Source organism: Sorex araneus, chromosome 1 (assembly GCF_027595985.1).
Source record: "Sorex araneus isolate mSorAra2 chromosome 1, mSorAra2.pri, whole genome shotgun sequence".
NCBI lineage: Eukaryota > Metazoa > Chordata > Mammalia > Eulipotyphla > Soricidae > Sorex > Sorex araneus.
Genome location: NC_073302.1, coordinates 51,965,690 through 51,993,599, shown reverse-complemented (window position 1 = coordinate 51,993,599; position 27,910 = coordinate 51,965,690). Strand labels below are relative to the sequence as shown.

The 27,910-nt window shown below is 37.5% G+C and overlaps 1 protein-coding gene across 2 annotated transcripts in view; it reads left to right on the top strand.

The window, feature by feature from the left end:
* The window catches only part of FOCAD (focadhesin), a 323,158-nt gene that overhangs the window by 142,450 nt on the left and 152,798 nt on the right, over nt 1–27,910 (top strand). For both annotated transcript variants that reach the window (XM_055131110.1, XM_055131118.1), the window contains exons 12-15: nt 16,019–16,123; nt 16,499–16,600; nt 17,125–17,255; nt 21,236–21,362. In XM_055131110.1, the coding sequence (XP_054987085.1) occupies nt 16,019–16,123; nt 16,499–16,600; nt 17,125–17,255; nt 21,236–21,362 (465 nt within the window). The remainder of the gene's footprint in view (nt 1–16,018; nt 16,124–16,498; nt 16,601–17,124; nt 17,256–21,235; nt 21,363–27,910) is intronic.

Genomic DNA, 27,910 nt, shown 5'->3' with positions numbered 1-27,910 from the left:
TCATTCTATCTTTTCTTCCTCAAGTACATGAAAAGAAAGACATCTATTGTTCTCTGTATGTACATTGTACCTATGTATTTTAAACTACATTTAGATACATAAACAAGATAAAGAATAAATATGTTTATTATATGCTGCATATGTACGTTTGAATTTTCTGGTAGCCAAATTTTTTAAAAAGTCAAAATAAATAGCTAAAAAATAACAAATAAATATGTTATTTAATTCAACATATTTGAAGTATTTATTTAAATATATATAGGGCAAATTTATTATTGACTTACTTTATATATGGTTTATAGTAATCCTTCTCAGTCTGGTATGTACTGTAACCTTATAATGCTTTTCAATTCAGATTAGTGCATTTAAGTGTCCAGTAGCCACATGTGGCTAATGGTTACTGTGTTGACTTGTTCAGTGGTGCTAAAATTTTGATGTTTATTTCTCTGTTATACATGTAGTGCATTGTTGGTTTTTCTCGACTGAAAATAGCCTCACAATTATTTTTTTTGTTTTTTTTGGGTCACACCCGGCGATGCACAGGGGTCACTCCTGGCTCATGCACTCAGGAATCACCCCTGGCAGTGCTCAGGGGACCATATGGGATGCTGGGATTTGAACCCGGGTCGGCCGCGTACAAGGCAAATGCCCTACCCGATGTGCTATCACTCCAGCCCCAGCCTCACAGTTTTTAAGGTGAAACAGAAACCTCAAAAGGGAAGAATAATAATTCTCAAAACAGGATTTTCAGGGAAGTGCCAAGAGTACACTTACAATGTCAAGGAGATTTTTGAGGAGATGGGGGTAGAAATAGCCAATTCGATTCTTCGTCAACCTTTTCTTCCTTTTCAACCTCCTTTATTGAGTTTAATTCTGCTCATGTTTACTGAGTATTTGCTGTATGTGTGGCCTGTGTAAATGCAAAGGATAGAATTAGGGTGGCCCCCTATAATATATTCACAGATTAGTGTGGGCAGGTCTTGAGAAAGAATAATTATTACCAAAATATGCTGAAATAATGATAAGCACAAAGCTAGAGTGACAAACTGTATTTTTTGGGTTTTTTTCCTGCAAAGAGACAGTTATTCCATTATTCTTAAACACTTATCATGATTGTAAAACATATTTTCCTGGTTAGTGGTTGAATCATTGGATAATCTGTTTTGAAAGGAGGAAAACATTCAAGGTTCAGTAGGCAAGAGAGGAAAAACTAGATGTGCCTTGAAAAATAAGCTGAGTGAGCATTATCAACCTTGTTTACCTGACATCGGCTGTCATCTTTGGGTTAGAAATCTGACCTCGTTCCCCGACTGAGCCTGTGGTGGTTACAATAGCTGCCTTATTAATTTATGCTTTATTCTCTCTAGAAGATAGTCTTCTATCTTTTGGTCATTTTGCACCCATTTTTTGTGGTCTCGCTGAAGCTTTAATTTTCATAAAAGCATAATTTTCATAAATGCATTATAGTTTATTAAAGGATCTCATTTTGAGACCATACCCCACAGTGCTCATTGCTTACTCTTGGCTCTAGTGCTCAGGAATCACTCCTGGTGGTGCTCGGGGTACCATATGGCATGCCAGAGATTGATCCTGGGTTGAATGCACACAAGACAAGCCTCTCCTCACTTTCCCCCTATGCCACCCTCCCCCCAATTTGAGTTCTTAATCCATATGAAAGCCTGCTATGTGGACCTTAAAGTCATCATAGCACAGCGAGCCTGTCATGGCAGAACATTGAAGTTTGGGTATGGCTCACATCACATCTGAACATGCACTGTGAGCTTCCTATCTTGTGTCTGTCTCCTTTATGATATTTGAATCTTGATATTAAATCTGTTAAGTTGGTAGTTATCACTGTCTAACTGATTCCCTTGAAAAGTTGTTGACCCCTGAACTATCCATTCTCTCATCCATAGAAAAATTTTTTGATTCATTTTCTATATGAAATCAAAACATTTGTCCTTTGAGTATGGTTCTCAGGTACATATGATAAAAGAAACCTCCTTTTTTTTTTTTTATGTCCTGTCTTTAAATATTTGAAGGCAACTATTTGCTTTTGTTTGATTTATTCTGTAGTATAGGAACACAGATTTTTCTTTTTTTTTTGCTTCCTTTTTTTTGTTGGTAGACCCCCCAAAAATCCTATTTTAGTATTTTCCATATGTTTTGCACCTTGTGTTGATGCTTTATAATATGAAAATTTAGTTTTGTTTTGCTTGTATAAGTTGCTTACTCTGACATCACTGTATCACTGTATCACTGTCATCCCATTGCTCACTGATTTGCTCGAGCGGGAACCAGTAACGTCTTCATTGTGAGACTTGTTGTTACTGTTTTTGGCATATCGAATACGGCACAGGTAGCTTGACAGGCTCTGCTGTGTGGGTGGGATACTCTCGATAGCTTGCCGGGCTCTCCGAGAGGGACGAAGGGATCAGACCCCGGTTGGCTGCGTGCAAATCAGACACCCTACCTGCTGTGCTGAAAAGACTAAATACTATTTTATGTACATTGTGCATATATGGGAAGATTGCCATTAAATTGTACTTTTGAGGTTTTTAAGTTGTGTTTTATTTTGACTTTCTCCTCTTCATTTCCCTTGGCTGTTGTGATGAGCTGGGGTAGGGTGGAGGGGTGGTGGCGACAGACATGCTTGGCTGTAGTGTTTACTGGAGATTGCACATCTGGTAGCGATGCTTGCATCCTCAGCTGGAGTATACTCCAGGGTTCATGTGCTCTAGTAGTAGTGCTTCTGTACATGCTTGCCCAGAGTTGAAAGTCCTTTAATTCAAGTGCTCACCCACATTATGGTTGCAGTGCTTGATATGGTCACTGTGGTGTCCACACAATACTTACTGGGGTCACACATCATAGTTATAGTGTTCTCACACATCTGAGTGGGGCATTTTAGAAATCACACGCTTTGTCCCTATATGAGGGTGGTCCCCAGACGAGCAGAGCTGCAGAGATAGTACTACTCACAGGCTAGTGGCATGAGGAATCCCACTCTAGTCCTCACGCTGTGCTTCCTGTGCTTCCTTATTTGCTATTTTGTTGGCTTAAATACATTTATGTAGAAAGAACAGTAGACTAAATTTGATTTTTAGTTTTTGTTGTGGAGAAGGACTGAAGTGATAGCACAGCGGGTAGAGCGTTTGCCTTGCACGTGGCCAACTCAGGTTTGATTCCTCTGTCCCTCTTGGAGAGCCCGGCAAACTACCGAGAGTATCCCGCCGTCATGGCAGAGCCTGGCAAGCTACCCGTGGCATATTCGATATGCCAAAAACAGTAACAACAAGTCTCACAATGGAGATGTTACTGGTTCCTGCTCAAGCAAATCGATGAACTATGGGATGATAGTGCCACAGCATTGTGAAGAATTTCAATAAATTAAAAGTAGAGGGAATGTCATAGCAGACATTGGTGTATATATCTCTTAGTCTAAAAAGTCACCATTACATAGCTGCTCTGTGTTTTCTATATAGTCCACTCCACAGTCCCCAGTTTAATGTAATTAAGAAGTAAATTTAAGTTACTAGTTGAACCTCTACAATGAAGATTGAGAATTTCCATTTTTAGAAAGATTGTTTCCCCTTTTGCTTTCCCGTTTTTATAAGAGAATGTATATTTCACTGCATTTTTATGTTAAATTTTGTCATTTAACTATTCTAAATATTACTATGAGAGAAAATGACCTTCTTATAACTTTTAATTTTTAAAATTAGTAGACTTATTTTCTATTTGTTTTTCCTTTAGAATTTTTAATTTGTGTGCTTTGTCTGTATTTGGGTAGGGGGAAGTCTATATTTATACTAAAGTTTTGCATTATATATTTAGAATACTAAATCACTGGTTTGTACGTATACAGTGCACGCACATATTATCACTTAAATATCTATTGATTAATGCATTACTCTATGGCAAGTATAGAATTAGTTTGGCTGGATATAGAATTCTGTCTTGGGTACCATTTTTCTTCACAATCTTGTTTGTTTCCTTCATGTTTCTATAGCTTGCATTGTTACTGTGGCAATATTGAAAATTATTTTGATTATATGCCTTATAAGTCTAATTTTGGTTTTCATGTTTCCACTCTGGAAGCCTTTTAGGATATTTTATCCTTAGTACTCTGTAATTTCATGTAATTTGATGATGATATGAATCTGTTTCATCAATTGTGCTGGATAATTTGTATGCCTTATTTATCAGTAATATTTTTGGTGTTTCTTTTAAATCCAAAAATTTAGTTCTTGGATTCAGGGGAATTTTCTCCATTATATTCTTATATTATATTCTTATTGGCTGGAGCGATAGCACAGCGGGTAGGGCATTTGCCTTGCACATAGCCGACCTGGGTTCGATTCCTCCGTCCCTCTTGGAGAGCCCAGCAAGCTACTGAAAGTATCCTGCCTACACGGCAGAGCCTGGCAAGCTACCCGTGGTGTATTCAATATGCCAAAAACAGTAACAACAAGTCTCACAATGGAGGCATTACTGGTGCCTGCTCGAGCAAATCAATGAACAACAGGACGACAGTGATATGGTGATACAGTGATATTCTTATTAATTCATTTCCTCCTATTGACTTTATTCTTTCTCTCTAGGACTTCTTTTATTTGATCCTAAATTTCTATAGCGGCCTTATGATATTCTTATATTTCCATTGCTATTTATTCTTTATGTTTTTCTACTATATTTTTACTTATTTTTATTTTATAAAAATAGGGGCAATACCCAATGGTTCTCGGTAGGAGTCGGGGGAGGGCTAGGGCCATTCGCTGTATTCTGCCTGGCAGTATATGTACTATGATTCCATTTTGGGGATTCACTTGTTGGTGCTCTGGGGTTTGTGCAGTGCCCCAGATTAAAGTCAGGGCTATACACATGCTATTTATGAGCTCGGATCCCCTTTTTACTCTACTTTTTAGAAAACATCTTATATTTGGCTTAATTTTATTCTAGTCTGAGAAGATTCTCCTCTGTTTTTTCCATACTTGGACATCTTATAGCGCTAATCCTATTTCTATCTGCTGTGAATTTCTTACTGAAAATACTAATAATGTCTTAACATATCCTGGTAGCATTAATCTAACAGTTTAAAATTTAAAAAGAAAATTTACTTATTCTACTGGTAGACCATTGTTGACAAAAATCAAATACTTGCTACACTATTACAGAATTCCTTTTACTGAATAAGGATTGAGTAACTTGCTAGAGAGACAGTACAAAGGTTAGATATTTGTCTTGTATGTGGTTGACCCTAGTATGATTTTTATCTTCATGTGGTTCCCGCAATCACTCCTGGGAGTGACTGCTAAGCATAGAACCTGGGAGTAACTCTTAAGCAGCACTGGGTGTGTCCTCCAAATGCCCTCTCTTCCTCCACCACTCCCCTCACACACTAATGTTTGACTGGATAAAAACATTAGGAATAGTTCATTCATGTTCAAAGCTTTGATGAGATGCTGGGGATCGGAGGTGCACAGGTATGGCTTTGATTCCACAAAGTGGCAAGTATATGGACTTTGGAGTTAAATTGTTTTCATCCAGTGCTAAATAGCATATGTACTTGCTTTATTACCTTGTGCAAATTGTTTGTTCTTTATGAACTTAATTTGATTTTGTTTTCTCATATGAAACATAGTGGTATCTTATAAAACATAGTGTCTTCTCTAAAGTGCCTAGGAGATAGTGTTTGTAGTAACTGGTCAGTGATGTGAGCTGTTGCAGTTAGTGGAGTCACTATAGATCAGATTCTCAAGCTGCAGTGAATTAAAGGTAGAGTGTATCTCAAAAAGAACTATAATTGCTTGATAGGAGCTTTCATTATTCTGCATAATTTTCATTCCTGGACCTTCCCATTTGATTTTTAACACCTTTGACCACTTATAATGATAATGTTGTGATACAAATATAATTTGCACCATAGAAAAATTAAATTGAATGTGTTTACATCAGTCCAATTTTATTCAGGACTGCAGATTCTTTTTAAGTAGGGGAAATGATTAGTTTTCAGCACCTCCATCAGTGGAATGCTTTTTGTATGTTTGGCTTCAGTGATAAGCAGGTAAGATAAGTAGAAATTGCAAAATGATAAGTGAAAAACTTGAAGGTATAATTAATGTTCAAAGGCATAAATAGTACATTTTCTTTTTTGTAGAATGAGTTTTCAAAGTTTCCTTCAAAGTTAAAATTATTAAAGAATGCATTTATGCATCTGTTTGAATTTCCATTCAAACATTCCCTCTTTGCTATATAAAAATTCTTACTTTATCTTTGCATTTGTCATTCAACACCTACAATTATCTTTACCAGTGTTTTATAAGTAGGAAATACACTTGTGAACAAAGAATTTACTTTCGTTTTTTTCCACTCTTATGCAAGCACTGTTCAGCGTTTATCTAATCTAAGGAGATGAATAAAATTGAACTAAGAATGTACTTCAGTTGTTCTGTTTAGTTTTTGTATAGTATATAAATCTGAAAAGGTAAGTAAATCCAGAACCAGATAATGCTTTGGATTTTTGCCTCTTATTCCTGTTAGATGACCATCTTTTGAATTTTTTACTGACATTTATTTTATATTCATGTTTACCTATTACTCTATGACTTATAGCAATGTTTGAGCTGTCTCATATTTTTAAAAGGCATGATTTACAAATATTAATTGTATATCTTTTGTCTGATGACCAAGATGAATGATAACACTTTTATTTATCCTAAGTTATGAGTAGGTAACACTACTCATGATTTTCAATGTAGCACTGTCTGAAAGAGTAGGCTGTTTTCTATGTAACCTCACATAGTGTTGTCAACATGGCTATTTTTCATAGAAGCTAGAGTTAAATTTTTTTTACCTTAAAAATTTTTTTAAAAAATTGAATCACTGTGATATAGACCCTTACAAAAGCTGTTCATGGTTGGGTTTCAGTCATACAGTGTTCCAACACTCATCCTGCCACAAGTATACACTTCCCAGCACCACTGTCCCCACTTGCCTCCCATCACTCCCCACCATCCTCCCAGCCTGCTTCTATGGCAGGTGCTTCTCTCTCCATCTTCCTCCCCTCTTCCTCTCCCTTCCCCCATTCCCCTCCCTTTTAGGCATTGTGGTTTGCAATACAGATACTGAAAGCTTATTAGGAATATCTCTTTACCTACTTTTAGCACAATGTTCTTGTCCAACACAATCATTTCCAGCTATTATTGTCATACTGTTCCCATACTCTGCTACTTAAATAACTGTTTTCTGGGGAGCTGTAGGCTACTGTCTTTCCTCTCATTTTTACTATGTGTTTTGTTAAATTTTAAGGAGAAGACCTGTGATAGCGCTTGATCTTGCTGTCAAGAGCCTAGAGTCTTTTATTGTTTACACTCTGCCAGGGTATAATGGAGGGTGAAATGAAACAAGGATTCACAGCCTCATCTTACTACCAACTAACTTTGTTGGCCTCAATTCCATTATCTATAAATGAAGTTCCAGTCCACAATAACACAGCAGATAGGGCGTTTGCCTTGCATGTAGCCGACCCAGGTTTGATTCCTCCATCCCTCTTGGGAGAGCCCGGCAAGCTACCGAGAGAGAGTATCCTGCCCACATGGCAGAGCCTGGCAAGCTACCTGTGCTGTATTCGATATGCCAAAAACAGTAACAACAAGTCTCACAATGGAGACGCTACTGGTGCCTGCTTGAGCAAATCGATGAACAGTGGGATGATAGTGATACAATGATAAGTGAAGTTGTTTAAGTGACCTTGTAAAATGACTCCTCTGACCCTTAAAATATAATCCTATTATTCTTTTTTAAAAATTCCCATGTTTAAAAAAAATGTGATTGCCTAGCTCAGGCCTACACTGTTAGGCCGAGGATCACTGTTCTCTCACCCCACTAAGAATTGTTGAGTTGTCCCCTCAGATATTGTGATGTTGACCTATATTTAGCATTACTCACAATAACCAAAGTTTGGCGACAGCTCAGGCCCCAGATAGATGGATAATGTGTTTGTGAGTCTACTTGTTGGAATACTACCCAACTATGAGGAGAAATGAGTTCATACTGTTTGCTGCCACTTACATGGTATCAGAGGGTATCATGCTAAATGAAGTCGAAAGGTTAAAGACGAATACTAGATGTTTTCACTCATATGTGGGATATAAAGACGTAAGGGATCAGGCAGTCCTCTTTGAAAACAAATTCTGAGATGTTGCTCACAGAATAGGGAACTGAGCCTGCAAAGTGGATAGGTTGGCGGGGGAGGGGAGGAGGGGGGAAGGACTGTTGGGAGAATGGAGAGTTTTTGACACTGGTGGTAGAGACAGTGAAGTAGTATTGTATGTATAAAACAAAATATACATGAAGGTCATGTTATCTCAGTGTAAAAAATTACAGTATGAGGGGGCTGGAGCAATAGCACAGCGGGTAGGGCGCTTGCCTTGCACACAGCCGACCCAGGCCGACCCAGGTTCAATTCCCAGCATCCCATATGGTCCCCTGAGCACCGCCAGGGGTAATTCCTGAGTGCAGAGCCAGGAGTAACCCCTGTGCATCGCCAGGTGTGACCCAAAAAGCAAAAAAAAAAAAAAAAATTACAGTATGAGGAGTTCTCCGAAAAATTAAAAATAGGAGCTAGAGAAAAGGACAGTGGTTAATGTGCATAGCTAGTATGCACCCTATTCATCCTTGATTTCCAGAATTTCATGGTCCCTTGAGCATTGCAGGGCATGGCACTGGAGGCCCCAGGATAGCCAGGATGGCTGAGGTAACCTTGACAATGCAGGATCCAAGCAGCACAACATTCTTGGGCCTTTGTATTAAATCACCAGCCCAGTTGATCAAGAGTTCTGGTGGTTGGGGGTGCAGTGTTGGGATGTTGCATGCAAGAAATCCTATCATTGATGATATTAAATTACAGTGAGTAAAATATTTTTAAAAAGGTTACCAGTGGAATTACCTAATGCATTCCATGTGGAAACTCCCCAACAATTAAAAATAGAATTGTCATTTGATCTAGACATTCCATCTTTGTGTGTCTCTCCATAGAACACAAAGAAATACTAAGTTGTGCACACTTACGATCACTGCAGTGCTATCTCCAATTTCTGAGATCTGGAAATAGCCCAACTACCCAATGACGGTTCAGTGAATAAAGAAGTTGTGGAATATTTGCAGAATATTTTTCTCATTTTCCGCTATGAGAAAAACCATAATGTGGACACAGTGTGGTTCCCTGTAACACAGGTGGAATTAGAGAGGTCATCTTAAATGAAATGTGTTAGAATAAGAGAGACAATCACTGGCTGATCTCACTCTTATGTGGTATTTAACGAAACAAATCAAGAGAATGGACAGTGTTTAGTGAACACAAATCCTTGGACTCTGATGACAACTGAGGTTTCCAGGGGCCGGGAGGAGAAAGGAGTGGCCGGAGAGGATCCAGTGGATGGCGAGGATGGAGACTGTGAATGGAAACATTGTACCCCAAACCACAAACATTGACACTCTAGTAAACCTATGTTACATCAATATTTTCAGAGGAAAATTGAAGAAAAAATTAGATAAGACAAACATAGTATGGCAGAATTCCAGTGTGGTGTAATCTTTAAAAATGAAATTGATTTTTCCCCCCTCCTGTTCCCATCAGTTCCTTTGTGCCCAGGGTTTGCTCCTGGTCCTGCTTAGAGGACCATGCGGTGCTGGAGATCTGGACTCTGTGGCTGCGTTGAGTTATCTCTTGGCTCCTCACTTTTTGCCTTTACTCATATATTCTTATTTTTTGTTGATGGACCACACTTGGTGGCACCTACGGCTTACCTGGCTCTGTGCTCAGACGTCACTTCTGGTGTTACTCAGGGGACTGTAGGAGGTGTAGGAATTGAACCAGGGTCAGTTTTGTGCAAGGCAAATGTCTGCTGTGCTAACTTTCTGGCTCTTGTACGTATATTCTTATGGGGAATCTATGTGACTTGTAGCATTCTGGTAGTTCTCTGTCGTGATGACTTGTGGCCACTGGGTGCTACTCTCCTGGCTGCAGTGCTCACACATCTTTGAGCCGCAATGTCTGCTGTGGTTCACAGCCCTTAGTTGTTGCAGCCCTTATGCAGTTGGGTGTGATACAGCCAGAAATGGCTTGTACTGAGGACTGGTCAGACAGCGAAGTGCCACGATTGAGCTCAGTGCATGGGCTACCGGGGGGTGTGCTTTTGGCCTCACAGGTGTAAGGCAGGCGTTTTAGTCACTAAGGCATTTCCTGACTCCTTGCTAGATTTTCTTTTAATGCAAAGTATGTATGTGTTCTTTTTCATAAAATTTACTGTAGTCATAATTGAAGTCAAGGATATTTGTCGAACTCATATTCCTTTGTACAGGCAGAAAATAGAATCACATTTGGGGAATCTATTTGAAGTGGGGCTTACTTAGAAGGAGGAGTGGTGAAAGGAATTCTCTGATAAGAGGGCACAAATCTGTAACTAGGATAAAGCTATCTAGTTAGAACTCCAAGAATTGAAATTCTTAGAAAAACTAAAAATTGAGGGTATGGGGGACTAATTTGACAAGTTATATATAAAAATGCCACAGTGAGAATCTATTAAAAACTAATTTTAGAAAGGAATAATGGTGCTATATCAACAGGAATAAAAGTACAATAAAAAGAAACAGAAGAGGGGGCCAGAGTGATAGTAAGTAGCTAGGCCACTTGCCTTGCATGTGGATGACCAGTTTCAATTCCTGGAACCGCATCTGGTCCCCTGAGCACCATCTGGAGTGGTACCTGAGTGCAGAGCCAGGAGTAAGTAAGCCCTGAGCACCCTGGGTGTTCCCCCCTCCCCACTTCTGCAAAGAGACAATAGAATCATACAATCTTCATATTAATAGGAAGAAATTTTATTTCTGCTGGAGTTAACATCACATTTCAGTGTTAACAGTTTTCCATATGGCAAATGTTTTTCTGTGCCTTAATCAAAAATCTTTTAAGGCTCTATAAAACCATGTAGAAAAGGTGATTATTGAAAGTACATGGTAATGTACTACAAGTTGACCTGTATAAATGATTTTCAATTAAATTTTATTGTTTTCCATCAACTGATTAGTTATGATTTGACACATCTGGAACTATTGAGCTTTCTACTTCTTGGTAATAAAAAAAATTTAAGGGTAAAAGAGATAGTTGAAAGTGTAGGAGCATATGCCTAGCTGGGTTCAGCCGTGAATTGCAGTTAGAATGAATACTGCTGCCTCCCTGAGCATTGGCAGGTGTATCTTTAGATCCCATGCTTCTCTGGCCATGACTGCTTCTTTTCACACAGGTTGATGTCTTCAGGGTTTATTCAGATTGAAGCATTGGATAGGATTTCCGTTTTTGTTTTTGGGCCACACCTGAAAGTGCTCAGGGTTTTTTCTTGGCTCTGAGTTTAGGGATTATTCCTGCCAGGCTTGGGGGGCCCATATACAGTACTGGGGATTGAACCTGGGTTAGGCATGTGCCAGGCATGTGCCTTGATCTCATGGGAGCACAACTGTCTTTTTATGGTCATGGTTTAATTTATTATTATTATTATTATTATTATTATTATTATTTGCTTTTTGGGTCACACCTGGTGATGCTCAGGGGTTACTCCTGGCGTTGCACTCAAGAATTACTCTTGGCGGTGTTCGGGGGACCATATGGGCTGCTGGGAATCGAACCCATGTTGGCCGCGTACAAGGCAAATGCCCTACCCACTGTACTATCAGTCCAGCCCCTAAATTTTTGTTTTGTTTTGGTGCCACACCCTGTTTGCTCAGGGCTTTCTCCTGGTTCTGTGACCAGGGAATCTCTCCTAGCAGGCTCAGGGGATAATCTGGAATATGAGGATTCAAACCCAGGTCCACTGCATGCAAGGCAAGTGCTTACCTGCTGTACTATATCTCTAGCCCCTTAAAACAGTTTATAAATGAATGCAGGGGATCAAACACTTTGTCTCACATGGATAAATCTTGAATTCTGTCTTAGCAATGGGATTGATACTTTATATGTTACTCATATTAATTTGTATAGTGGGTGTACAGTATTCCACCTACATTGTATAAGGGTTCTGATTTCCCCATATCTTCACCATCACTTATTATTTTGCTGAGGTGTTGATAATGCTAATCTTTTTGATAGTGGTCATTTTAGCAGACTGAGGCACTACCTCACTGTAATTTTGACTTTCCAGATATTTAGCAATATTGATTATCTTGTCATATACCTGTGGCTGTTTTTCTTATTAGAAATTATCTGCTAAAGTCTTTTGTTCATTTTTCAGTTGTGCTTATTTAATTTATATTGAGTTGTAGGGGTTTATTTTATATATTTAGTATATTGGTGTTTTCTTATATGTATGGTTTGTATATGCTCTCATTAATTTTTCCTTAAGTTTTGAAGGCAAGTTTTTCTGATATCTTTTGTTGGCTATCTTATCTTTCAATATATCATTCTCCATCTCCTTATGGTCTGGACAATTTCTTCTCGAAAATATGCTGAGGATTTCACAAGCACACTTTAAATAAAGTCATCATTGTAAGTTGACTTGAACTATGAAGGAAAGAAGATAAAGTTTTGAGTTTGAGTTTAAGACCAGAAACTGGTCTCAGTGAACCCTAGGGTACTTACCTGCTTATTTTAAATTTAAGGTAAAAATCGGACACTAATTTATTTCAGAGTCAAAGGTTCAAAAGCTGATAAATTAACAGTTGTTAATTAATCTTAAGAGATATATACATATATTTAATATTATTGTAATTTTATTAAGAAAACATCCCATACTTAACATTAGGTAAAAAACACATATGTAATAATAGTTATGTTATCCTTTTTGTATTTATTTAATTTTTTAAATTTGTGCTTTCTTAATGAAATAGCATCAACTTTGATTTGCTTTGATTCTTTTTTTTATTTGCTTTGTTGACTTGAACATTTAACTTGGTCTATAATGGTATCACAAACTGTATTTACAATAAAAGTTTTTATTTATCTATTAACTCACCATAAGGGAAAAAATACATACCCATACATACTTCTTTAGAGTTAAGAATCAGAAGGGAACTGTAGACATAAATCTTATTTCCTGACAACATAATTAAACTTTTTCTTTTTAATCTTGTAGCTAAATAGTCTTTTATAAGATGCCTCTAAATGTACTTGTTACCCTTTTCCAAATTAAGAACATGTTTTGGTAGAAATCTCCCTAGAAGGATAATTGAGGTCTCTCTTGTGTAACCTAAGATAACCTTTTATTTTTAATTAAAATGGGGGGTAAGAAACCAATTTAAAAAATTTATCCTTGTATTTGTTCAAGGTGATAGAACCTCAATTCCAGTAGAGCCCTGGAACTTGTTAAAAAAAAACACATAAAAATCTCTGTATGTGGCCATTGCTAATTTGTCTTTATTGTTCTTATGTATACTGTAGGATAACATAGCCCCAGGTAGTTTAGGTTTGTTGGGTTACTCCCATCACAGTGCTCCCACTCCTCTGTTTTTATTTGTAGCTTCTTTCTTAGTGTTCTGTTGACTTGTATATATTGTTTTTCTCTTCTTGAGTCCTTTGCATAGTTTATTCTGAGCCCTGTTTTTTTGTATGGACACAGAAAGACTGTAACAAATACTATGCTTTTGTAACCTGGGAGTCACTTGACTCTACATATTTTCTTCCTGGGCATCTGTTCTCTTGACCTAAGCCCTCATTTCCTAGCACCCCCAAAAGCAGGGTCCCGACGAGGGACGGGATGGACCCAGGGCAAGCGGTGAGTTGTGTGCTACCCTGGCATCGAGATGGGCCTGGCCAAAGCGCCTAATGCTTAACTATAAGTTAAGAGCTTGGTCATAGACAAATGCTGTCATGATCCAAAAAGTAATAACTAGATTCGGACCCTGCTAGGGTTAGGAATGATTAATCTGATCTAGGTGCTGTAGTCTGAGTCTGTGGCAAGATGTTGCCAGGAGAGCTGCTTTGCAAGCCTCAGTGTATCTCTAGCTATGTCCATACAAAAATAACTAGCATTAAGATGTGAATAAGTTCTTGGACTAAGGAAAGGAGAAAAACCTTAAGAGGTATTTTACTTGCTGGAAGTCTGGAAGGGTTTTGGAATGCTGGGCCCTCAGGAAGGGCTTTCTTATGTTGATTTTGTAGTTGACTGTGTGTAGCCTAAAGGGCAAGGTGGGAGAGACAAGTAGGAGGAGAGACTAGTGAAGGAGATTGGGGTAGATCCAGAGAGAGGATGGAGCTAGGAGTGCGGGAGATGAGAAAAATGGAAGATGGAATAAATGGCAACTGATCAATCAAACGGCTTGGTCCTTGTTTCCTCCTCCTCCTGCCCCATGGATTGGGCTGCTCTGGCTGGGCGAGCAGCCCGAGACTGAATCCCTGAACCTGGGGGTGGGGGGGTGGGGGTGGTGGTGGCAGGTGGCAGAGGAGGAGAGCCTCAGGGGCTCTCGCTTATTGATGTATTAATATTTAAACTGCTACATTTTGTTGATAGGATTATTAATAAGTCTTTTTCTCTTAAAATTGGATAAAAGTAGATGTCTCCTTGATAGATCATGCTTTCAAGCATTATAACAGGTAGAGAAAATTTAACAAAATTCTGGACAACAAATCTCTGAAATGCAGATTAAGAAAAATAACATTTTTGGCATTACATTTAGTGCTATAAAATCAAGTTCTTTGTCAGAGTAGGTATTTCCTTGATTGTTCTGAATTGAGTTTTAAAACTTTATTGAGTGTATTTTACATGTTACCTGATTTGTGCATTCAAATCATGCAATCCAATGACACAATTCAGTGTGTTCAGAGTTGCGTAAATCTCTTTACAATTTGAGAACATTTTGGACATCTTCTAAAGAACTCTAGTACCCATTACAATTTATTCCCTACCATATTTTCTTCAACTCTTGAATGAATACAGTTACTTTCTATCTCAATAGATTGCCTACATTAGACATCTGATTAAATGTGTTTTTTTGTAATGACTTTTTTCACTAGTCATTGTGTTTTCAAGTTTTATCTATGTTGATTTTTCCTTTTTTATGATCAAATCATATTCCATGATATAATACTTCATTTTATTTTTTCATTTACTAGCTGATACACATTTGTATTATTTAACCTGGGTACTATGAATTATACTTTTACGAATATTCATGCATAAGTTTTTCTGTGATCATAAGTCTTCTTGAGTATGTATCTAGAATTAGAATTGCTAGAGCAAAAAGAAATTTGGGGGGCATTTTGGGTCACACAAGTCGGGCTTAGTGCTCAGGGGACCTTATATGGTGCTGAGGACTGAATCTGGTGTAGACTGCATACAGTTCACTTAATACCCCCAGGAGTGACCCCTGAGCATAGAACAGGTTAAGCCTGAACACAGCCAGCTGTGGCTCCAGAACAAACAAAAGAAGAACCTGGATAAAAATTTTATTGAATATGTTTCTCATATTCCATAGTGCAGCTGATTTTCATTCTATTAGAAGCACACATAATTGAATAAAATATAGAGTTATTAGCAGCGGCTAGGGCATTTGCGTTGCATGCAGCCAACCCAGGTTCAATTCCTCCGTCTCTCTCTGAGAGCCTGGCAAGCTACTGAGAGTATCTCGCCTGCACGTCAGAGCCTGGCAATCTCCCTGTGGCATATTTGATATACCAAAAACAGTAACAACAAGTCTCACAATGGAGACCTTACTGGTGCCCACTCGAGCAAATCGATGAGCAACAGGATGGCAGTGATACAGAATTCCTTATGCAATTATAAAATTTCGGGGAGGGGTTTTTATGATATACTTAACTGCTGTTGTGCTGCTGAGAATTTCATAAACTACATAAACAAAAATCTTTCAATATATATTAGAAAATTATAAAAGATTATTAATGGAGATCTAAAGTTACCATTAATAGCAAATAGCTGGTCCTTTTATTCATTATATATTTGACAAAAAAGAAATAATTGCTATAAGCATTTATTCTGGATTAAGGCATAATATTTATTCAACTTTATTTTAGGTACCAAATTTGATTCCAGTTTTGATGTTCAAGTTGGGAAGACCCCTGGAACCTGTGTTCTATAATGATATCTTGTATACTTTGCCTACTCTTGGTGTTCACAAGGTTTGTATGTTAGCTAATATATCTGAGACAAAAAGAGAGAAAGTGATGCAGTTTAATGGATCATATGTTTTTGGCATTATGTGATTCTTTGAGTCCTTAATTTTATTGCTGTCTGTTTTCATTTTGGGACAAATGTTCATTATAATGAAGTTTCTTAATAGCCACATTCTACCATTGACCATTGCCACAAATTTTCCCCCCACAGTTGTTAAACTGTTGTTAAAGCCTTTCCAAAGCTTTCTCTAATATTTTATAAGGCAAACAGTATTGTAGTAAGCCTCCATTTCAAACTTTATCTTATTAGGTGTTTCAGAATGCTTCTGCTAACTGTGGAGTTAGTCATTTATAAACTTAAATCTCTTCAATATTTTCTAGGTATGTGTAGGACAAATTCTACGAGTCATTCAGCTTCTTGGAACTACCCCACAACTACGAGCAGTCACTTTGCGTTTATTAACTTCTCTGTGGGAAAAGCAGGTAAGCACTGGACTTCCTATCCAACATGTTTCTTTCACTGAAGTAAGCCAATTTTGTCTCACAATCACTTCGTGGAATGTCCTTTGATAGAGTAGCATTAGTGAGTAACATCAATGATTGAACTGAGAAATTTTGACTTATTGTGGTGCTTTTGATCAGTTGTGATTAGTGATTAACTTTCTGAGAAATTGAGACCAGAAGATAATCTTATTCCCTTAATTTTGAAATGTATTTTTCCATTTGTGTGAAAAATTAATAGAAATATTATTATGAGTGATGACAGCCCTTGCAATTAAGGTAAGGTTTAGCCATTTTTTCCCTTGTTTTATGAAATGAACAGACATTGGTCTGTAAGAAAATCCTCAGCAATCACAACAGTATTCTTCTCTACTTGATTAGAAGAGATGCATTATAATTTGCAATGCAAATGTGAGATTTGGAGGTGAAAATGGTGCATAAAGAAACCTCATGATTAGAAACTCAAGTTAGAAAATTACCATTTTTGTGTGAAATTGCCTTCTTAGGATCGTGTCTATCCTGAACTGCAACGTTTTATGGCCATGTCTGATGTGCCCTCTCTGTCCGTGGGCAAAGAGGTACAATGGGAGAAACTGATCGCCAAAGCGGCATCCATCAGAGACATATGTAAGCAAAGGTAAGGTCTGGGCAGCTGAAGGAATAGATATTATAATATTTTTATTTGCATTTAGCATTTCCCCCCTCCCCCATGTAGGAGCTAGGAAAGGTAAGCAGAACATATATTTGAGTAAGAATAAGTTAGTTTTCAGCTTGTTTTCTGATGATAAAAATATAATATTGGGCAGTGAGTTTAAGAATCAAGTCTTATTTTTCATTTCAAATCTTGGCTTGTATTGAGTATACTTATATCCTTTTCTGCTTATTAATTATTGTAGTAAAATATACTATTTTTTATCTTTATATAAATCCTTGAAACCTAAGTAGTGTATTATAGTCAAGCTCATTTAATTACTTTTCTGCTGTATTATTTCTGATGTTGTAAGGAGTTTTAAAATGGGAAGTTTTACTTGTGAATCATTGTATAGAATTAATAATTACAAATTATTATAAGGAAAGAAATGATCTGCAATTTCTATGTATGCTTTGGAGTTTAGAAGGACATAAAGATATTAGGGAAATGATTGTTCTGTGTATTTTAGTTTATAGATTAATAAATAAGCAGGAGGGGAAAAGATTGGGATAACAATAAACAAAGCTTTTCCTTGTCGTTTTTTTTTTTTTTTTTTTAATTAAAAGAACGACCTTACTCTTTCTTGGGAAAAGTAAAGTTATTTAGGGAAGACATTGATTAGATCAATTTGAAGTGTGTTATGATCCTGCAGCTTCAGATTGTGACTGAGTCACTGCACTATAGAATTCTTGGCAGCGTCATCCTCACTTTTGTCTCTTATGACACTGGAAATGGCATTTCTTGAAGCTGTGCAGTGAATAGGTTGGTCCAGGTGCTGACAAAAGGATTTCCAGGGGCTGGTGAGATAGTACAGAGGTTAAGGCACTTGTCTTTCATGTGCCTGACCCATGTTTGACCCATGGAACTGCCTGAAATTGATCCCTGAACACAGAGCCAGGAATAAGCCCTGAGTAACCACCACAAGTAGCCTCCAATCCTCCGCCCCCCCCCATAAAAAGATAGATAATTTGTATTTTCTAATGAAAAGTGCGATTTTATTATTTATACCAAACCATCTACTCTATAAACCCTGATGGAAATCTTTCAGGATAATCCAAATTTCTTCCTCCTATACTTTGTTTCATATTCTGTTAAGTATTTGTGACATTTTATGATTGCGTGCAATAAGTTTATGAGCTTCCACAGTTCTGCCATGTTTTACTATCCATCTTTTGGCAACACAAAAGTGCCTTTAGTTTAAAACAGTTTTGTGCCGATAGAGAATGATCTTGCTCATATGTGGTGTATGAAGAATCAAGGCCAGGGATTAGGCTGTCCCCATTGGGAACAGACCAGCAGAACAGGCAACTGCTGCCCCAAAGGAGAGAGGCGAGGGAACATTGGGACAGTGGGCAAGGGTCATTGTCCTTTTGGTGTTGGGAACAATGAAGTAGCATTGCAAGTAGAAAACAATGATAAGGATATTGTTGAAAACAAATTGAAAAACAGTTGAAAAATTAAAAACAACTTCAACCAGTCATCCGTTTTGGGGCATTCGGGTTTTTTCCAGATTCTGGCTATTGTAAACAGTGCTGCGATGAACATACATGTGCAGATGTTGTTTCGATTGTACTTTTTTGATTCTCTGGGATATATTCCCAGCAGTGGTATTGCTGGGTCAAATGGGAGCTCAACCTCTAGTTTTCTGAGAATCGTCCATACTGTTTTCCAAAAGGGCTGAACTAGCCGGCATTCCCACCAGCAGTGTAGAAGGGTCCCTTTCTCCCCACATCCTCTCCAACAGCGGTTGCTTTTGTTCTTTTGGATGTGTGCCAGTCTCTGTGGTGTGAGGTGGTATCTCATGGTTGTTTTGATCTGCATCTCTCTGATGATTAGTGATGCAGAGCACTTTTTCATGTGCCTTTTGGCCATTCGTATTTCTTCCTTGGTAAAGTTTCTGTTCATTTCTTGAGGAAACTTTGGTACATCTATACAATGGAATACTATGCAGCTGTTAGAAAAAAAGGAAGTCAAGAATTTTGTAGTTAAGTGGATGGGCATGAAAAGTTTCATGCTGAGTGAAATGAGTCAGAAAGAGAGAGACAGACATAGAAAGACTGCACTCATCTATGGTATATAGAATATCAGAGTGGGAGACTAATACCCAAGAACCGTAGAAATAAGTACCAGGAGGTTGACCCCATGGCTTCGCGGCTGGCCTCACGTTCCGGGGAAAGGGCAACTCAGAGAAGCGATCACCAACTACATTGTAGTTGAAGGCCATGTGGGGGAAGGGAGTTGCGGGCTGAATGAGGGCTAGAGACTGAGCACAGCGGCCACTCAACACCTTTATTGCAAACCACAACAGCTAATTAGAGAGAGAGAACAGAAGGGAATGCCTTGCCACAGTGGCAGGGTGGGGTGGGGGGGAGATGGGAGTGGGGAGGGTGGGAGGAACGCCCGGTTTACGGGTGGTGGAGAATGGGCACTGGTGAAGGGATGGGTTCCCGAACTTTGTATGAGGGAAGTATAAGCACAAAAGTGTATAAATCTGTAACTGTACCCTCACGGTGATTCTCTAATTAAAAATAAATAAATTATAAAAAAAAAATAAAAAAAATAAAAACAACTTCAATATGTAGAAAGAAACCAACTAAGTCATGTTCAGTAATGAAAGCAAAAAATGAATCTTTCCCAAACTTATTTTCCTACCACCCCATTTTCAGGAAAAACAAAACAAAACAACCAAACCACTCAGTATCGTCTTCTAGAAATCTACCTCCTTTAAGTGAACAGATAGACAGTGTGTTGCCACCCCTCCCACCTCCACCCTCCCCACCACCGGGTAGTTCTGGTTCCCAGTTTGTTTCCACTGGCCTAAAAATTAAACACAAGTAACCAAGACCCGGGAGTCTGCACTGTCTTTTTTTTTTTTTTTTGCTTTTTGGGTCACACCCTGCGATGCACAGGGGGTACTCCTGGCTCTGTACTCAGGAATTATCCCTGGCGGTGCTCAGGGGACCATATGGGATGCTGGGATTCGAACCTGGGTCGGCCGCAGTCTGCACTGTTTTGAAGTCGTGTCATGAAAAAGAGTTTTAGAGATGAAAGTTTATTTGCTGGCATTTAAATGTTGCATATTTAAACGCGAATTCCAGACGGCAAATTAGAGTCTATTGACAGTTTATCCAATGTTCATTTTAGTTGCTGCCATCTCAAGACTTGTCAAGTTTTTTACTTTTGAAAAATGATTTCCACTTGCTAGACAACAAAGCAATAGAATCTACTCAGATCAATTCAGCTACTGATTTTACTAACAAGGGAAAAGTATTGCACCACTAGACAGGTTATATCCTTATGAAGTTAAAAAAGCCTTCTTTATATTTGGAGTAGAGAGGAGGAAAGAAAAGGACATGAGTGAGTAAACCCAGCACAGTACCTGTCATGAGATAGGTGCTTAGTCAGTATTAATGTATTAATTGTATTAATCTTATTTTTATTCTCTTCATAGTTATCATTATTGTGATAGATATAAGCACCTAAGTGCCACCATAATATAAATCATCTTATGATCCCGCAATCCTGCTCTTGTAATTCATATCTGGTCCCCATAATACTGTGTTTATCATAATAAACAGTGATGTTTATTCATTGGCATGAGTAGTTTCTCTTTAATAATCTCAGTAAGGCATGCAAATTCTTTTCACCATTATTATAGATTTAGGTTTGTGTCAGTTCAGGCAGTAGGATTTAGGAATAATAAAATGTGTTCACAAATATTTTTTTGATTAATTTTTTTCGTAGAAGATGACTATTGAATTATGGCAGAAAAGATTAAAATAGTAAAAAATATATTTGTTAATATTTAATAGGCATAAGGTAGATAAAGAAAAATATCCATCTTTTTATTCAGGCAAACTAACCCAGGGATGGTCATGTTTTTGCTTGGCTCTGATCTGTTTTACTAAACTCTTTATTTTTTGTAGGCCATATCAACATGGGGCAGATATGCTGGCAGCGATATCTCAGGTGCTGAATGAATGCACCAAACCTGACCAGGCCACGCCGGCAGCTTTGGTGTTACAAGGTCTTCACGCACTCTGCCAAGCTGAGGTAGGGCTTCCTGAATTGTTTGGGATCATTCTGAAGAAAATATTTTGCTAGGTTTTAATATTTACGTGAAATTAGCTTAAATTCTTATAATAGTTTATAAAAACGGATGTTTCACTGAAAGTTTGAATAGTCATCCCTGGAGATGTTTGTTTGGAAATATGAATCAGTCCTTTTACTTTACAAAATCTTTGTGGGCTTTTTTTTTTTTGGCTTTGAGTCTACTCCCAGCAGTGCTCAGGACTTACTCCTTGTCTCTGTCCTCAGCATCACTCCTTGTGGTACTCAAGAGACCACAGAGGGTGCCAGGGGTAAAACCCAGTTCAGGTGCATGGAAGGCAAGCGTCTGACCTGCTATATCACTATAGGTTTTTAATGAATGAGACCAAATAAAATTAGCTTATGACTAATTGTAGTTTATATGATGATAATGAATTATAATAATATAAATAATGACTATATTGAAGGTTTATATACTCATATCCCAGCTCTAAGCATTTTTTATTTATGTTAACAATCCTGCAATAGAGGGTCTTTATAACCATTTTTTAGAGGAAAATGGACCTCAGAGGAGGTTTGATATTTTGATATGAGAATAGACAAGTTCTTCTGGGTAAAAACTTATTTTAATATCTTTCAAATGTCACTTTAATAATTGTAGTCATTTTTCATAACAAATATTAAGTCTTACTTAAAAATAAGTTTTTAATGCATGCTACGAGGAAGGAAGAATCTATATTTTCACCTTTGAATATCCACAGTTACTGTTTGGGAATTTTTTTTTTTTTCATTATTTTTTCAAACAGAAATCAATTTGTTTCGGAAATTAACTTTTCCCCCCTGACAAATTGTAATTTTGATTTATTGCATTTATAATTCCTTTGTGTCCTTTACCCATAAGCCCTATAGTCCTTAGATAATATTAACTCCTAAGAAATGCTCTGGACTGGAGCAATAGCACAGCGTTTGCCTTGCACGCGGCCAACCCGGGTTTGATTCCTCTGCCCCTCTCAGAGAGCCTGGTAAACTACCAAGAGTATCTTGCCCTCACAGCAGAGCCTGGCAAGCTACCCGTGGTGTATTCGATATGCCAAAAACAGTAACAAGTCTCCACAATGGAGACGTTACTGGTGCCTGTTCTAGCAAAATTGATGAGCAATGGAATGACAGTTATACAGTGATACAGTGAAGAAATGCTCTGAGTATGTTGCTGATTTTTCTCACTCTATTTCTCTAAGAGATCATTATTAGCTGGATGTTACTATTAAGATATGAAAAATATTGCCTTATAAGGTAGAAAGTATCATTTTACGCAATTATTAGGTAATGTCTGATACATACCAGTTATTTCTTATGTGTTCTTTGACTAATTTACTTAATCTCTTTGAGCCTATTTTGTCAAAAAAGGATGAAATGAAATTAACATAGATCATACATAGTCTAGTATCTGCTACATATGTGCTCTTCAAAGCCAGAGTCAAGGATTCTGTTTTTATCAAAAACTTTTCTCAAAAACTCAATTGATGATAGTAATTTGGGTCATATTTTATTATACTCAGGGGTTACTCCTGACTTTGCACTCAGGAATTACTCCTATTGGTGCTTGGGGGACCATATGAAATGCTGGGATTGAACCTGGTTCTGCCACATGCAAGGCAAACGCCCTATCCACTGTATCATCTCTCAGGCCCCGCTATTTGTATTTTTGAAAATATACTTTATATATTTAAGGGAGGCCATTTATCTGGGGTTGAAGACTCAGCCCCAGATCTTTTTCCATAACTTAACGATGTGACTTAATAAATTTAACAATTGTCTTGTCTTGAATATATGAAGTTCAGGGTTTGAGCCCTACTATTAGGGGAGAAACAAACATTGAGCCTATTATACATCCACTTGATTGCTATTAAAAAACATATCATCTGTGTGGCTTAGAAACAGCGATATTTTTTCTCATAATTCTGGTTCTGAAAGTCCAATCTGTCAGGTGACGTCCACTTTCTGGTTCACTCATGATCATCTTCCTCAGTGACAACTGTCTTCTCACTGGAACTTCATGTAGCACAGGCAAGAGAGCTCTTATATAGCCACTAATCCCAATCATGAAGGCTCTAACTTTAGACCCAGTCTCTTCCAAAAGCCTTTGTCTTTATTCCATCTCCCAGAAGTTTAGGATTTCAGAGATCACTCTTGACAGTACTCAGGAAACAATATTTTAAGATATATATATATATAATAATATTTTAATATGTATGTTTTGGGACCATCCTGCCAGTGCGTGGGGGTGGGCTGACTCTTGACTCTGTGCTCAGGGTTCATTGCTGGCAGGGATCAGGGGACTCTATGGGGCTCCAAGTGCCCTACTCACTGTACTTTTTCACTTTGGCCCCCGCATAATACTTTCCTTTTATCAAAATTCACTTTTAATAAGCTTCAGCTGAGAAATTGTAAACAAAATAATTCAATATGTTCTCTGTGCAACAAGTTGATGTTAGCCCATTTAAATCCTTTTTGTAATAAATGGGTATTAATCATAAAGCAATGATAAGAAATAATTTAAGTTAATTTTATTCTAAGTAATATTTATTTCCTTATCCCTTATTTTTTATCTCTTTTTTGTCTAGAGGATGAATTTCACTCTTTGATCCTTACTAGATAAGATGTATTATTTACCAACTTTCATTTCTAGACTTACAGATATTCTGAGTTGTGGAATTTGTTGAAACTGAACTGCATCTCTGTTAACTTTGGTAATGAAACTATTCATTTTTTTATGTTAGGTCATGGATAGTTTTATGTTCCTCTAAATAAAAAGAAATAATCAATGCTTCCTTGATGATGCTTGAAGTAGTAATATATCTCTCTGTTTTGTTGAAGCCTTTCCAAGACTTTTTTTGTGTGTTCATTGTTTGTGAAACTATTGCTGTTATGTCCTCTGATGTATATTAAAGTTATAAAATACATTCAAGTCAGGACCTCTTGCCAGGCCACATTTACTAATTTTGGGCTCATCTTTGTTTTTTTGCCAGCATGCATTCTGTGAGACTATGTTCTGTGTCTTCTAATTGATATCATGTGTGAAGCACTGATGACTGCCAAGAGTTTTAAGAGTGGAAATATTCAGCGTAGTTATGAATCTATTTACCAGCAACATTTGGTAGTTATTTTTCTACCCAGTGCTCCTTAGATTGTTGGCCATTAAGTTTAAGTAAGAATAGAGAAGGTAAAAGCAATATCACAGTGGGTAGGGTGCTTACTTTGCACATAGCCAACCAGGGTTTGATCCCCGAAATAGCATATGATCCCCTGAGCTCTATCAGGAGTTATCCCTGAGCACAGAGCCAGGAGTAAGTCCTGAGCATTTACCCTCTCAAAAACAAAACAAAAATATAACAACCAAGTGAAAACAATAACAAGAGGATAAATCAAGTAATCTGTGTTTAAATATTTCTGAAGTTGAAAAACCTTACCAAGTTGGATTTTACTGGTCTTTCTTGTCCTTGCCTTTGTATAGCAAATAGAGCTGTTTTTTTTTTTAAGGTTGACAATATACTTTTCAATTCTGAAAGTCACACTCATGAAATTCTTCTGTCCTTGGTAAAAATCAGATAGTCAGATTAATCACTTATTGTGGTTTCCAGTAAAAATTCTAAGGGTGAATTCCATCTTAATTTTGTCATAATTATGTTTATAATTTGGGTTGGGGGAGTGCTTCTTTGCTAAAGAAAGTGGGGGAGAAATTTTTAGGAATCTTTGACTACATAGATAAGAACATAGTTGGGCATTTTAGAATTGGAAAAGATTATTTATTCCTTAATATTATTGGCATTTAATGCAGAGCTCCAGAAATTTATTTTCAGGATAATCAATTAAAAAAATTATAAATGATATTTCTTGGGTGCCTGGTGTGACTCTGGATATTTTTTGCCATTGGGATTTTATATTGAAGAAAGAGAGACTCCTGAGAATTTATTTTTAATGGTCCCAATGTCACAAGGCTTATAAATAAATGATGCGAAGGAAAATAAACCCCAAACTATATTCATGTCTAATGTTCTTTTGTTATTCTGAGATATCTTCCTTTGAAAATAAGAATGTTGAAAAGAGATAGTTTATTTTTTTTTAATTTTTCTGAGGCTTTGTCATTTTCCAAATGACAAAACATTTGTCATTTTAATGGATTCAATTCAATAAAAATGAATACTTTTGCATTTTCTTATTTATATTTTCCAATTGATTTTTCTCATCATTTTTGGCCTCTGACTATCCCCCATTTATTTTAACTTTTTATATTCTTTTAATAAAAAGTTATGACTTAAGAAATAATATTTTTTCCAAATATGTTTTCTTGCGATATAATTTACCTGTTAAATATGTTTAATTCAGTAGTTTTAAGTACATTTGCCCTTTTGTAGACATTCACTGTCACTGCCACTGTCATCCCATTGCTCATCGATTTGCTCCAGCGAGCATCAGTCTTCATTGTGAGACTTGTTACTGTTTTTGGCGTATCAAATACACAGGTGGCTTTCCAGGCTCTGCCGTGCTGGTGAGATACTCTTGGTAGCTTGCTGGGCTCTCCGAGAGGGACGGAGGAATCAGACCTGGGTCGGCCGCGTGCAAGGCAAATGCCCTACACACTGTGCTATAGCTCCAGCCCTTAGTGCAGTTTATTTCAAAACATTTTCATTCCCTTCCCAGAAAACTGTACGCTTTACTATCTACCCCTTGCCACCCTGAGTCCTCACTGCACCCCTACTTCAGTCTGTACCATTTTCCCAGTCATGAAACATCTAGTCTGCATTCTGTCTTTATGAATTTTCCTGGCCTGGTCATCTCATATAAATGGGATCATATTTTACATTGTTTTGATAACCATCTTCTTTTACTTAACAGGCTTCTAAGATTTCCAAGTTGTAGCTTCTGTCAATATTTCTTTTTTGGCCAAATAATATTCCTTCTCAAATATGGCTGAGCGATAGCACAGCAAGTAGGGCGTTTGCCTTGCACTCAGCCAACCTGGATTTGATTCCTCCGCCCCTCTCGGTGAGCCTGGCAAGCTACTAAGAGTATCCTGCCCCCAGGAGAGAGCCTGGCAAGCTACCCGTGGTGTATTCGATATGCCAAAAACAGTAACAACAAGTCTCACAATGGAGACGTTACTGGTGCCCGCTCAAGCAAATCGATGAGCAGTGGGATGATAGTGACAGTGACAGTGGCTCAAATATGGCTAACCTACATTTTATTTATTCATCACTTGTTCTACATTTTTTATTTGTTTTTGGGCTACGCCCAACTGTTCTCTTCTGACTCTGTGTTCAGGAATGACATCTTCTGGGCTTAGGGATGGGAATCAAACCTGGATCACTGCAAGGTAAGGACCTTACCTGTTATAATATCTTCTTGGCCCCTTTTGGGCATTTTTTTTTCTTTCTGGGGCAATTTTTTCCCCACTTTGGGACTATTACAAATATTGATTTTGTTTTTATTAATTTCTTGTATGTATTTCTTGAATAAATTTTTATTTACCTTTTTTGAATTTTCCATTGCTTTTTCACTTTCCTGGTTAGCTAAGTTGCATTTTGTTCCTTTAAAATGACTATCTAAACAGTTCTTACCTCACGTTCTAAATGAGGGGATACTGAGAAATTATGAGCTTTTAAAAAAACGAATATTTTACTAGAAACTTTTTTTTTGCCATTAACCAATTATTTATTTTACCAACTCCTTTTTTAAAAGATGACTTTATGAAGATATTACTAGTGGCTTTTATTCAAATTGGAAGAACTTTACAAGTATTTATCCCATTTATTCACTGTGTGATGAGGGAGGTCTCAAGTATTATCAGATAAGTTAAACTAAGAACTTGCTATGATTTTAATATTAAATGAACAACTTTGAAGGAACTTCTTTTTTAACAACTTGAACCAATAGATTTGTTGCATATTTATCCCAGAATAAGTAACTGTAAGGCTTGTAAATGGTACCCTGCTATTGACATTGTGAATTTCTTTTTTTAAAATGATTTTTATACATGTTATTTTCATAAAGTAGTTCACAATAGTTCATTACAGATAATATTCAAACACCCACCCAATTAGCGAGCATCTTCCCACCATAGTAAGAGGGAAGTGTGTGAAGGTTGTGGTATTTCATTCTGAAGCCATTTAAGCCCGTATATACAAGAATACAAGCAAGTATGTTAAAACTGAACACATGTGTGCTACTTTAGGTACATCAATGGGCCAGAGTATAGGAGGTCTTGTGGCCGCGCGCCCCAGGAAATACTGCATTGCCCTCTTCCGGCATCTTTATTTTATAGTCTCTGGATATTGGCCATTGATGAGAATACATGGCGCCCTGGAGGGGGGGGGCAGTTTGTGGGTGTGAATGCCAGGCTACTGGAAAACTGGGGATCTGGGTGGAGGTGGCCCAGTCCCTATCCGAGCAGGTTTGGAAATCTCAGCCACGGGTCCCGCATACCTGGGTTTCTCTGCCGGTTCCTTCATGCATGAGGCTTAGAGGCTTGTCTAAGTTTGTGGAGAGTGACC